Here is a 12,065-nt window from a genome sequence, read left to right as displayed (position 1 = left end):
GCCAAACAACATACCAGAAATCAATACCACCTTTAAATAAAAGAAATGTGGTCCTGGAAGTCAATCATAATGACTTACAGGAACAAGATTGGAGGCATCCAATAATGCAGTACTTGGCTGGCCCATCTTCAAAGGCCAGTAGAAAAATTAAATTGCAATCTATGTAATACATCATATACGGTAATGCTCTTTACAAAAGGGGGGGAGATGGTTTATTGCTGGAATGTTTAGGCCCAAAAGAAGCATTGACAGCTATGGCTGAGGTTCATGAAGGCATCTGTGGTGCTCATCAGCCTGGTATGAAGATGAGGTGGTTGCTTCGAAGGCATTCCTACTATTGGCCAACTATCCTTAAAGACTGCATAGAATATGCAAGGGGTTGCCAGGCATATCAAAAGCATGGCACGATCAGGCATGTGCCCATAACTAACCTGCATGCAGTAGTAAAGCCTTGGCCATTTAGAGGATAGGCCATGGATATGATGGGGAAAATACACCCACCTTCTTCGAAGCATCATTGTTTCATCTTAGTGGCCACTGATTACTTCACTAAATGGGTCGAAGCTAAGCCATACAAGACTGTAGACCAAACTGAGGTTATTGGATTCATTAAGGATTTAATCCACATATTTGGTATTCCACAGACTATAACTATTGATAATAGGACTGTGTTTGATGGTAAAATGGTAAAGTCTTTTGTGGCAGAGTTTGGAATTAGCCTTGTTAATTCCACCCTCTATTATGCACAAGCCAATGGTCAAGCTGAATCATCCAATAAGTCCTTGAAAAAGGGAATACAAAAAGTTGTGGAGGACAATCCTAGGGATTGACATAACTTGTTGTTGGATGTATTGTGGGCTTATAGAACTTCCCCAAGGTCAAGCACAGGAGTCACTCCTTATGCCTTAGTATATGGGCATGATGCAGTGTTACCTGTGGAAATTAATATTAAGTCCTTGAGGGTAAAATGCCAAGACCAGTTAAATCCTGAGCAATACCATCAGAGTATGTGCTTGGAATTAGAAAGCATAGATGAAGCTAGAATTCTGGCATTAAATAGCATTCTTTTCCAAAAGAAGAAAGCAATCAAAAACTATAATAAAAAAGTCAAACACATTGGCTTTGATGAAGGTGATTTGGTGTGGAAAACCATACTCCCAATAGGGATTAAAAGCCATAAGTTTGGCAAATGGTCACCTAACTAGGAGGGACCATACCAAGTCCATAGAGTCCTTCATTTTGGAGCTTATCACTTGAGAAATTTGAATGGATATGTATATCCCAAAAAGATTAATGGTAGGTATTTGAAGCCTTATTTTCCAACTATATGGGAAACACAAGGAGTAAAATAAATGCCAAGTACAAGAACACGAAAATACGCAAATGATAAATAAGAATTTATCTTTCATAAAGAGTTGAATACATTCTGCCATAAATTGGCTTAAAAATCATTACAATGCCTCAGTTGTTCTTTTACAATGGATGCTCTATTATTAAAAGATGAAAACAACTGAATGGCTGTGGTCATTTCCTGCTTCCGGTCAGCCAGTCCTTGGTTGGTGATCTACAGTTTGGTGTCAGTTCAGATTAAGGCCTGGTTCACTGTAGATAGCTTCTCCTCAAGTTGAGCTTTCCTCCCTAGTAGTTAAGTTCGAAAATGGGAGACAGAGAAATGTTGTTCCTTTAGCTCGGAGACTTCAGCATGTATTGTGGAAACAAAGCTCTGGTCTCTCACTAATTTCTCCTCTGCAGCCTTGGCAGCGTGACAAATGTTAATGTAAAAGTCAATAGTAGCTGCTGCTTGAGATAGATGACTTGAGACAGTTATATTGGATTGCTCAACAACTTTGCAGCACTGAAGAAAGCCATTTCTTATTATAGGCCTTTGTAAAGCCTCGAAAAGAATCCTTGAAAAAGATGTCAATAACTCTAGACAGCTGTTTAAGTCCATCAGAGGTGCAGAAGGCTTACTACTAGAGGAAGAGGAGCTCTCAAGAATTTCTAACAAGGAATCAGCCAGAACTAACGGCTCAGCCTCATCATTAGCTATTGGAGAGGTAGAGGGCATGTCGAAGAGACTGGCTAGTCTTGCTTCGAAGATATCTACCTCATCCGTGAACATGAGGGGTACAGAAAGAGTAGTGATAGAAGGCACAGAGGACTGCATAGGGATAGGAGAAATGGGTGGAGCATCTTCAGCAGTCTCTATGGTCCTAGCCACCAATAGGTCAAGGGAAGAAGGGTTGGAAGTAGGTAAAGGTAACAAACCATGGGTTGGAGAGTGCCAGCACCCTCTGTAGGGGAATCAGCTACCATCAGAGATGGAGCAGCAGTTAGAATTTCCTTAGGAGGAAGGGGAAGAGTAAGGCTCGAAAGAGAACTGAATTGAGGTAGATCCAAAGATAAGTAAGGAAGATACAAATTTAATCCAAAGGAAAGAGATGCAAGAATGCTTGGCCTCAAGGAGGGTACATTGAATATAGGCCTAGGAAGTGGGAGTATTATCTGAATAGTCCTTACATTTTGCATCTGATCAACTTTAACTGAAACTGAGGGAGTCCTTATTGGAAGAATAGGCTCAGTAGTTGTTGTTGCAAAAGAAGAGATGTAAAGTAATGTCAAGTTGCAATACCAAAAATTTGATAAGGGAGAAACAGTAGAAGCATGGAAGAAATTACTTGTTTCAGAAGTGATAGCAGCAATAGGAGAGCTTCGAAGGGAATAGTGCTCAGCAATATGTTGCCTTCTTGCAGTTTCCCTTTGGATTGCATCAGCAGCAGCTGCTTCATCTCTTAAGAATTGCTGCTGCCGTCTCTTCTTAGCTCTCTCAAAGACAATTATGGCCTTAGAATGCTCTTGTTCTACTACCTTAGCAGCTACTTCATGAATAGGGTCTTCGACCAAATCAGAAGGAGAGACAGTCATTTTCCTTTTCTTTTTTCTCTGTATTGGTCTTGCCCGTTCCTTCTCAATTTCTCTCTCTTCGATCTGGGATTCAGACTCCTCAGAAGTAAGTTCCTCTTCTGCTACTCTGGCAGCTGTCTCATAAATAGGATCTTCAATTGAATCAGAAGGAGGGACAGTCGTTTGTTTCCTCTTTTTCCTCTGTAATGGTACTTCCTGCTCCTTCTCAATCTCTTCCTCTTCGATCTGGGATTCGGATTCCTCAGGAGTGAGTATCAGTTTCCTTTTCTTTTTTTGCTTTTGTTTGTCCTTGAGAGTAGCCAAAATTTTAGCTCTCTTAGGAGATCCTTCTTGTGGAGACCCTGCACCAAGAGGCATTAATGTAAAGGAAACAAACAAAAGAGTCTAAAAAAAAAAAAAAAAAAAGAAAATTGAAAATACTTACCCCTTTTTGAAGCAGCTCTGGTAACTTTGGCAGGAGAGGATGAGGCTACAGGAGCGGTTCTGGCAGCTGTGGAAGGAGAGGGAATGTTCTCAACTGTTGTTGACTTAGCTTTCGAAGGCACTCCTAACCCTATCAGTAAATCATGAGGGTGTACGGATAGGCGCACTTCCATATTGGCCGTCCACCAGTTTTGAAATCTTTTCAGAGCCAGGCCAGAAGGAAGGAAGGGAACAAAGCTGAACTCGCTCAATTCTTTCAACAGTTTAAATGTTGCAGCCTCTAGTTTTGATTTGGGTATTCTCAGGTCTCTGGCCGTTAGATGGACATTCGAGAGGCTGCAAAGTGGAACATGAATCTCCTGACTAAGCCCAAATTGTCTGGCAAACCGGGAAGGGCAGTACACCTCAGATATACATTTATAAGCTCGAGGGTTTAAAGTACCTATGAATAGTTCCCTCGGTAACAAAATAGAAGTCCACATATCTTTGTGGAATGGGATGGAACATTCATGGTCAGCCAAGAATGCTTGCAGCCAAGCAGGTCCTGTGTTGGCATTAAAGGGGCAGAAGAATGAGGCAGACGGAGAAATAGGAAGTTGATGAAAAAAAGTGAGGTAATAGGCAAAGGAAGCAGGATAAATAGCAATTCTAGCGTACTTTTCCCCATAAGTGCTAGGATCCTGAACAAGGAATCTTAAGCATTTCGAATGCAAATCAGTGAAATAGGTGAAGAGCCAGAGTTGGAGTTCCCAAAGGGGACCTCCCTGGTTGATGTTAAGAGGTTTCTTACAAAATTGGGAGCAAGCTCTAGAAACGTGGCCTAAGAGATATGGGGCCAAGGCTATACGTTTTTCAAAACAAGGGCCTTCGCAAGTGGGGCGAATTCAGGCATAATCCGTTGAGATGATGTACAAAAGACAAATTTACACAACCGGTATAAAATGAAGGAAAAAAGTTCTCTATCTCTCACAGGGCCTATCCTTTTGTTTTCAGCCTTTACAAAGTCACTATAGGAAGAATTTAGGGGCGGAAGAGAAAACTTAACAGAGTGATCTGGGTAACCGGGAGAGAAAGGAGTGCCAAGGGGTGAAAGCCCTAAAAGATGGCAAATATCAAGAACGGTGGGGGCCATCATGCCACACCGAAACTGAAAAAAATTAAAAGCCATATTTCAAAAGCAAAGAGCAGCAGGAATCAAAAAAGGGTCTTCAGGAATGATGAACCTGGAAAGACGAAGGGCGTCGAGAATACAGAGCTCCTGCAGGTCATCTTCTCGCGCAGGTACAACTCTGTCATACCATTCTTCCCATTCAGCTCTCAATGTCGGCCAGCAGCGATGAGGTCGGTCCACCCTCCAATTTCCCCAGACGAGCCCTCCTTTGTAGAGAAGAAAGTGGTCCTCCAAGCGAGGGTATAAAGCTGGAAGTTGGGTAGGAGCTTCTCGGAAGATGGAACCCAAAACATATTCTTGTTTGTTGCTGTGGCGAGGAACAAAGAGACGTCCGTTTATGGCACTTGACCCATCAGCTGTTAACTTGGCGATCTCTTCATCAATACATCTTTTCAAAGCCATGGTTGGGCTTATACGATCACTAGCAAACACTTTCAGAGAAGAAGAAGCCGTTGGTAGGCAAGGAAGAGGCAAGGAAGAGAGGGTTAATAGAGGAAAAGGGTTTGTGTTTTGAGCGAGCGAGTGATTTCAGAGCACGAAATAAAAAGGGTTTTTAAAGCCTTTATGTCTATAAGATATATCGCGTAATTCGTTAAGTACTACAAGTACAAATACGAAGAGCTTCCTTCAATATTGATACTTTTGGAGGGAAAAACACACCCCGATGTTGAGGCCAGCTTCGAAGTATAGTATTTGGCTTCGAAATCAGATTTTGGTGCCAAAAGTCAAATAATAAACGGCTTCGAAACTAAGAAGCCAGCTTCGAAACACATTCCATACCTAAGAATGAAAGAACGCTCAAGTATTTATTCGCGTAATTCGTTAAATACGAAGAATTCCCTTCAATATTGGAATGTTTGGAAGAAAGAGACACATTAATGCCAGCCTCGAAGTAAAATATTGACTTTGAAACCAGATTTTGGTGCCAAAATTCAAAAAACAACGGTTTCGAAATATAGAAGCCAACTTCGAAACACGTTCCATATCTAAGGATGTAAGAATGCTCAAGTATTTGTTTATTTCAAAGAGATTAAGGACCTGTTTTAGGTTTCTTAAATGAGAGTGATGTCCTTCAAAGCAAAACTTGAGACTTCTTAAGAATGGGAATTGGTATTCGAAACATCAAAACTATTAGTTGGTTTATATATATATATATATACAAAAAAAGATTGTCTTTTCGAACTAAAACAGTGCAGCCCTCAAAAGGAGCTTCTATATTTTTGAAAGTATGGACTGTTGTTCGAAGGAAAGAAGGACAATTTAAAGTTGATTGATCATACTAACCATGGCCACATGTTGGTTATGATGAAAACAAGCGTTAAGGGGTAAGATTGTTAAAATTCGAAGCACTGATTCCAAATAAAATCAACAAAAATTGTCAACTTTATTCCATAAATTGGAAAAGTTCATGTTGGTTTTTGTAAGTGTTTCGTTTAAAACGATTAAGTTCAGATTCGAAGGATAAGATTGTCCAGTTCGAAGCCCTAAATTTGCTTTTAAAGACAAATGGAGATAAGATGAATCAACGCCGAACAAAAAGAAGTCTTAATTGTATTAAAGCAAAAGCAATTACATTGAATGGCCCTTCAATGTAATAGAATAAATAGGGAATATAATAAATAACAATATGATCAATGAAAATAGGGAATAGAATAAATAACAAGATCATGAAATTTGGTCCAACTATGATCAATGAATTTCTGCTCTTTCTTTATTCTATCCTCTATTTCTTCTAGGATTGGTTGCATAAGTTAATGTGCTCTCACTTCGTAAAAGAGCTCTTCGGCCTTTATTTCGAATGCTGTTTCTCTCAATCCTTGTTCCAATTCGTCTATATCTATGTCATCCCAGTATGCAGAATCTTTATTCTTGAAATCATCAGATTCTTCAATGAAGTTCTTTGCTTCGTACTGGGCATGAACTCGAAGGGACGAGAGTTGGTCTAAAGATTGTGTGGTGGCCATAGAGGTCTGATGCTAGTGGAGAAGCAATGGAAGTTGGTCCAAAAACATGTGAAGCTCAGCTTAGGCGAGGGGATTGAGGACATGACCCCGAGTCAGAATATCACAAGCTCATCGAAGGTTCTTGAGAGGGACTTCGTCCTCAAGAACATTGAAGGGCAAGTGAGAGAAAGCTGCGAGTAGAAATTGAGCTTGCTTCCGCTCAGTTGGATTAGGGGAAGGTGGAGGCTTGTAAGGTGGAAAGACCTTATCCACGGAGAGGGCAAGCCTCAGTCTCTCTGTCCAGCAAGGATTTGGCGGAGGAGAAGGTGCGGATGCTTATATTTCAGGAGATAGAGCAAGGGCAGAAGGAACAAGGGCATTAATATAATCGAGCCAGTCAGAAGAACAAATCTTCGCCTTCTGGGCTAAGAATGATGAATTGTACCCTTGTGCCTCTTCTAGGCGTCGGGCGACGTGCACTATCTTTGTAGGCATAGAGGATGTATACCATGCCACAAGTAGATTCTCCTCCAAATTGCGTCGATGGTCAATGGGCACGTAGGGATAGACCACCGAGCTTCGCGCATAAGAAGGGAACTCTAAAGGGTCAGTAAACTCGACAAAGTGATGGTTGATTCATTCCCTCGAATCACAGGCCTCAGGTTTTGGCCAGCTTGTCCAGCTAGAAGCCCCAGAAGAGGAAGAAGTTGCAGCCTTATCTTATGCAGAGGGTTGTGAAGAAGAACTTCCTATGTCCATATTTGCGACTTTCTGAATCAAAGGATTGAGAGCAGTTTGTTCGTAGTCCAAGGGTGAGTCAGAAGAAGAACTTCCTATGTCTATATTTGTAAGTTTCTAAATCGAAGGATTAAGGGCAATATGTTCGAAGTCCAAGGGTTGATAATTTGCAAAGGCATCAATGACCTGAATATAGAAAGTTGGGTAAAGGTGGCTAATTAATGCATGGAGGTTCTTTCGAGGAAGAACTGCATCATCATATGACTCTTCGTGTGCTCGATCAATGGAGGGGAAAATTGATTTGGTCATAAAAAATGTATCAGTCTGTTCGAATACTAAGGTGGTGGGGGTGTTCAAAAGATTGAAGGAGAGTTTAATGCAGATGATGAATGACAGTTGCATTTCTGGGAGAATGCAAAACCCATGCACGTTCTAGGACGTGGGAAAAAGGCCTTGATCCACTAATATCACCAAGTCTTGGGTATATTAGTGCGGAGGATAATGTTGGCTACATATTTTGTACAAGCCAATTACAATTCGACGCGTGGCAAAATAAAGATAATATAGGAAGACTATTCAAATCTTCGATCCTGATCGTACACGTGGCGGTTAGTATTGGTTATTACGAGATCTGAGTAGCAGTGGATCAACAAAGAGATGCAAGGTGATGTGGCTTCAACGGTTACTCACATTTTAAATTCAAATTCAGGAGGGAAGCCTAACTGCAAGTAATGGCGTAATTGAGCTAATCTTGAGGCAACTTGATCAGCGATCATGGAGGAGCAGTTCGACGGTTAGAAATGCAGTTCGATGGTCATCATTGAGCAGTATAAATAGCAGAGAAGGTCCCAGAAAAACTCTCCAGACTCAGATCCAAAAACCAGTCTTATTCTACTTATTTTCCTTTTCAGTTTTACATTTCCAGTCTTACATTTCCTGTTCTTTACATTCCTGTACTTCAATTCTTGCACTGTACTTCGTTCATAGGAGTAGTTTCAAGTAGTAGATTGTTGCTGTAAACCTCTACGAGGTTGAGTTTGGATCATTGTAAGTTTTTCATTTTAATGAAATGCTTCAAATTGTTCTTCATTTAATTGTTATTTCGTTTAATTCTCCTAAATCAAGCCACCAGTAAAAGTCCTCTTCATTGAGGCTGAAAGAACTAAAACACAATCGTCTGATAATTGGTTGGCAATTAATTTTCTGTGAGGACTGATTGATCCTTACTGGGACGCTTGTAATTATAAAAATAGCCTTCGAAAGTCAAAAAATCAACAGATATATACCTTATTTTGAGATTTTTATCATAAAATTTCTCTAAATCTACGCATGTGACTTCTATTTCAAAACAATAATTATCGAAACAAAGAAGTAAATATAATTTTTCTTATGTAAATAATACACGTCATTCCATATAAATTCTACTATTTGCATAGAGCATTACAAAATCACTAATACAAAAATAAGAAAATATGAGCAAATTACACTTTGTCCCTTTTATATGTGGCCATTTTCTTACTTTGGCTTTTCAAGTTTATTTTTTTTCAATTTGATCCTTCATGTTTCAAATTTTTTTCACTTTACTCCTAAAACTAATTTATGTTCAAAATTAAACAAACAAATACTATAATAACTATTACATAACATAAAAAATATACTATTATATTGGAATATAAGTTTATATTAGAGGTGTGAGTCATATACAACAAAATATTTTTATATCACATAATTGATAATGTGTTATTTTCTGTCTAATTTTTAATAAAAATTAACTTTAAAAGTAAAGTAAAAAATGATTTAAAATATGTAGGGTAAAAGTGAAAAAAATAAATTTAAAAAGCAAAAATAAGAAAGTGGTTAAACATAAAAGGAGCAAGTGTAGTTTGTCCAGGAAGGTATTATCGCAGCTAGACTGCGGTTAAGAGAGACTGAAAAAAAATATTGCAAAGTTTTGGAATTAGCTTTGCTGGCACGAGAGAGAGAGAGAGAGAGAGAGAGAGAGAGAGGCAGACAATGCATAGTACAGACCGCCCAATTCATATAGAAGAAAACGGCAAAGGGTTCGTTGTTATGATCGCCCCCTTCCTTTTCAAACAATGTATGTACCCACTATTTGAGAGCAGAGCTTTTTTATATATAATAAGTGGTGTAATATCATTTGAGCTTTATAGTTTTTACCAACCAAGCCTTTTTTTTTTCTTTTTTCTTTTTCTTTCTACAAAGCTCTATCTGTTTTCTTCTCTTTCTTCACTTTCAGTTTCAGAAATCTCTCATGGCTTCCATTACTTCAGCTTCACCAGCTCTTTTTGCCACCCTTCCTTCCACTCCCAAGCTCAAATGCAGCATCAGACAAGCTGCCAATTTCTCTTCCATGGTATGTGCAATCTCTAATCTTTTCTTATTTTTTTTCCCTTTGTTTATTCCTTCCCATTTTTTAAATGAATAAAGTAATTTCTATTAAAAAAATTTCATGACTCGAATTTGTGCCACTAAGATCTTAAGATTGTATTTGATTGAAGATTTGGAAAGAAAAAAAATTGTGTGAAATTAAATAAAATATAAATATATATATATATAAATATACATTTCTTTCTCTTTCTCTCTAACTGTGTGGTGGGTCCAACTTTTCTGCTTCAAGAGATGAATTAGATCCATCTAGTTAAGTCTATTAGTAGGGTCCATTAGTAGGGTCCATATCGATGATCTAAAGTTTTGTTTGTTTTTTGAGATAGAATAAAAATAATTAATAGTAAGGAGATTAAAAAAAGTTATGATTGTTTTGATGATAGTTGTTAGTGTAGGAATTGTTAAATTATTTTTATATAAAATAAATATAAAATAATAAAACAAATAAAAAAATAAAAAAATATTAAACATTAATATTTTTAAAAAAATGTCCAACATGCAAAAAATTTTTAAAAAATAAAATAAAAAAATTTTAGAAAAAAATAAAACAAATAAAATAATGATTTTTACTTAACAAAAAATACAAAAAATTAAATATTAATGTTAAAAAAAAAAATACCCGACATGTAAAAAATAAAATAAAAAATAAATAAAAATAAAAATTTCTAGTCCGCCGAACTATTTTTCTAATACCAAGTCCTAGAGGCCTATCCGAATCCCTTTGGGGAAGCCCATCCTAATCCGGAGTTCACTATCAATCCTCTCCTCATCTCTCAAAACAAACACAATATTAGTAGGTCTCACCTCACTACTAATTTCAATCCCCACTCTAGCTCTCCAAACAAACAAGCCTAAGTGAATTGGTTTAGTTAATTCTCGAAATGAAAATAAACTATTTTCCTTCTTCCGACTTTTCAAAAAGAGAAGAAAATAGAAGAAAAAAAATGTATTAATCTTGATGATTTGAATCAATTTTTGCTGGATTGTATGCAGGGTGGGATGAAACAACTGCCAAAGATTCAAATCACAAAGGCAGCAGAAAGATCTTTCCAACTCCGCCGTTGCTTCAAGAACACAATTTCATGCTCCATTGTAATACTCAAAATTCATTTCTATGTACTTATAAGCAGTACTCTTAGCAAGTTTATGAAGAAGGTTAATAATTAATATATATATATATATATATATGTATATATATTTTGTGTGTGTGAAGCAGGCTCAACCAGAAACTCTGGAAATAGTGCAGAGCACAATAGCAAAGCAACTGTCAATTGATGAATGCACTGTTAGCCCCCAAACCAAGTTTGCTGATTTGGGTGCTGACTCCCTTGACACTGTATGCCCCCCCAACCCCAATTCTCTATTTGCAACATCATTATCTTACATTTGAGTTTTTCTTTCTAAAATTTTTATTTTTTAATTTGTAATAGATTATTTACATTACATTAAAGTCTAACAACCCAACAATTACAATCTCAACACAAGAAATAACACATAATAAGAAGGAAATATGAAATCCAGCAAGAGGGCCACAACGATAAGAAATAATCAATAATTGAATGACATCTCAATTGAAAGTATAAAGCGGTGCCAATTGGGCAAGTCTCATTTGTGTCTTAAATTGCATAGTTTTTTTTTTTTTTTTGAACATATAGTCTCCCAGTTTTACGTATGCTACCGGGTTGAAACCCTGAGGGTACCTTCAAGGGTAGTGACAGATTTTTCTAGTCTTGTTGAAACACCATGAGACTGTATGCTAAACCAATAGTATTTCGTAACTTCTCCATATATTTCTTGTTTTCATAGTCCTATCCTATTAGTGAGCACAGCTAAAATGGTATTCTGAAACAAACAAGATAATTACTCCCATGTAAGAGTTATATAACCTTGATCAACTAGAACAACCGAGTTAAATTTCTTACATTGCATAGTTACAAGTAAAACATTCAACATTTGAATTTTAGCACCTATTGAGATTGATACTACTAATGAAAATGAAAATTAATTTACAAAACTCATAATTGATAGTTATGCACAATGCTAACTTACAAAAATACATGAAATTCAGGTTGAAATTATGATGGCACTGGAAGAAAAGTTTGGAGTGTCAGTCGGAGAAGGTGGTGCTGAGAATATTGCTACAGTTCAGGATGCTGCTGATCTGATTGAGAAAGTGAAGGCTGCGTCAGCTTAATAAGTTTTGATCAAACTCAAAACAAAACTGCTTTTCAAAAACATATCTAAAATTATATGATTAGGAAGTGAGTTATAACGCTGCTTCGTATTGTTATTGTTTTCTTAACACAATTTGAGATTTTGATGCTTGTATTGCTGAAGCCATCTACTAGCGCTTTCAAATTTTCCTTTGCAACGAAGGATTTCAAATAAGTGAAAATTTTATCTAAATTTGAATGTTAGTCGAATAAAAATAGTCATGGATGTGCCTTGCAGGCACAAAT

At 37.4% G+C, this 12,065-nt stretch overlaps 1 protein-coding gene across 2 annotated transcripts; it reads left to right on the top strand.

The window, feature by feature from the left end:
* The first annotated feature begins 9,167 nt into the window (after positions 1–9,167).
* On the top strand, positions 9,168–12,018 carry LOC114261176 (uncharacterized). Of its 2 annotated transcripts, XM_028201383.2 has the most exons (5): positions 9,168–9,298; positions 9,424–9,574; positions 10,600–10,698; positions 10,820–10,942; positions 11,675–12,018. In XM_028201383.2, exons 2-5 carry the CDS (start codon positions 9,473–9,475, stop codon positions 11,798–11,800), a joined length of 450 nt encoding a protein of 149 aa, XP_028057184.2. In that variant the 5' UTR covers positions 9,168–9,298; positions 9,424–9,472; the 3' UTR covers positions 11,801–12,018. The 2 variants fall into 2 exon arrangements, with proteins under 2 accessions (XP_028057184.2, XP_028057186.2); XM_028201385.2 differs by lacking the exon at positions 9,168–9,298 and having other exon boundaries at positions 9,330–9,574; positions 10,823–10,942.
* The last annotated feature ends 47 nt before the right edge of the window (positions 12,019–12,065 follow it).

Source organism: Camellia sinensis, chromosome 15, assembly GCF_055761805.1.
Source record: "Camellia sinensis isolate YWXY chromosome 15, ASM5576180v1, whole genome shotgun sequence".
Lineage (NCBI taxonomy): Eukaryota > Viridiplantae > Streptophyta > Magnoliopsida > Ericales > Theaceae > Camellia > Camellia sinensis.
Note: the sequence above shows the minus strand (reverse complement) of the source record. Positions and strands in the feature narration are given on the sequence as shown.

What these genes read in the sequence shown, in the direction of transcription:
- LOC114261176 (XM_028201383.2), top strand. Translation starts at nt 9,473, where the DNA reads ATGGCTTCCATTACTTCAGCTTCACCAGCTCTTTTTGCCACCCTTCCT. An exon ending in CTGCCAATTTCTCTTCCATG is followed by an intron (nt 9,575 to 10,599) that starts GTATGTGCAATC and finishes GATTGTATGCAG; the next exon opens with GGTGGGATGAAACAACTGCC. An exon ending in GTGCTGACTCCCTTGACACT is followed by an intron (nt 10,943 to 11,674) that starts GTATGCCCCCCC and finishes CATGAAATTCAG; the next exon opens with GTTGAAATTATGATGGCACT.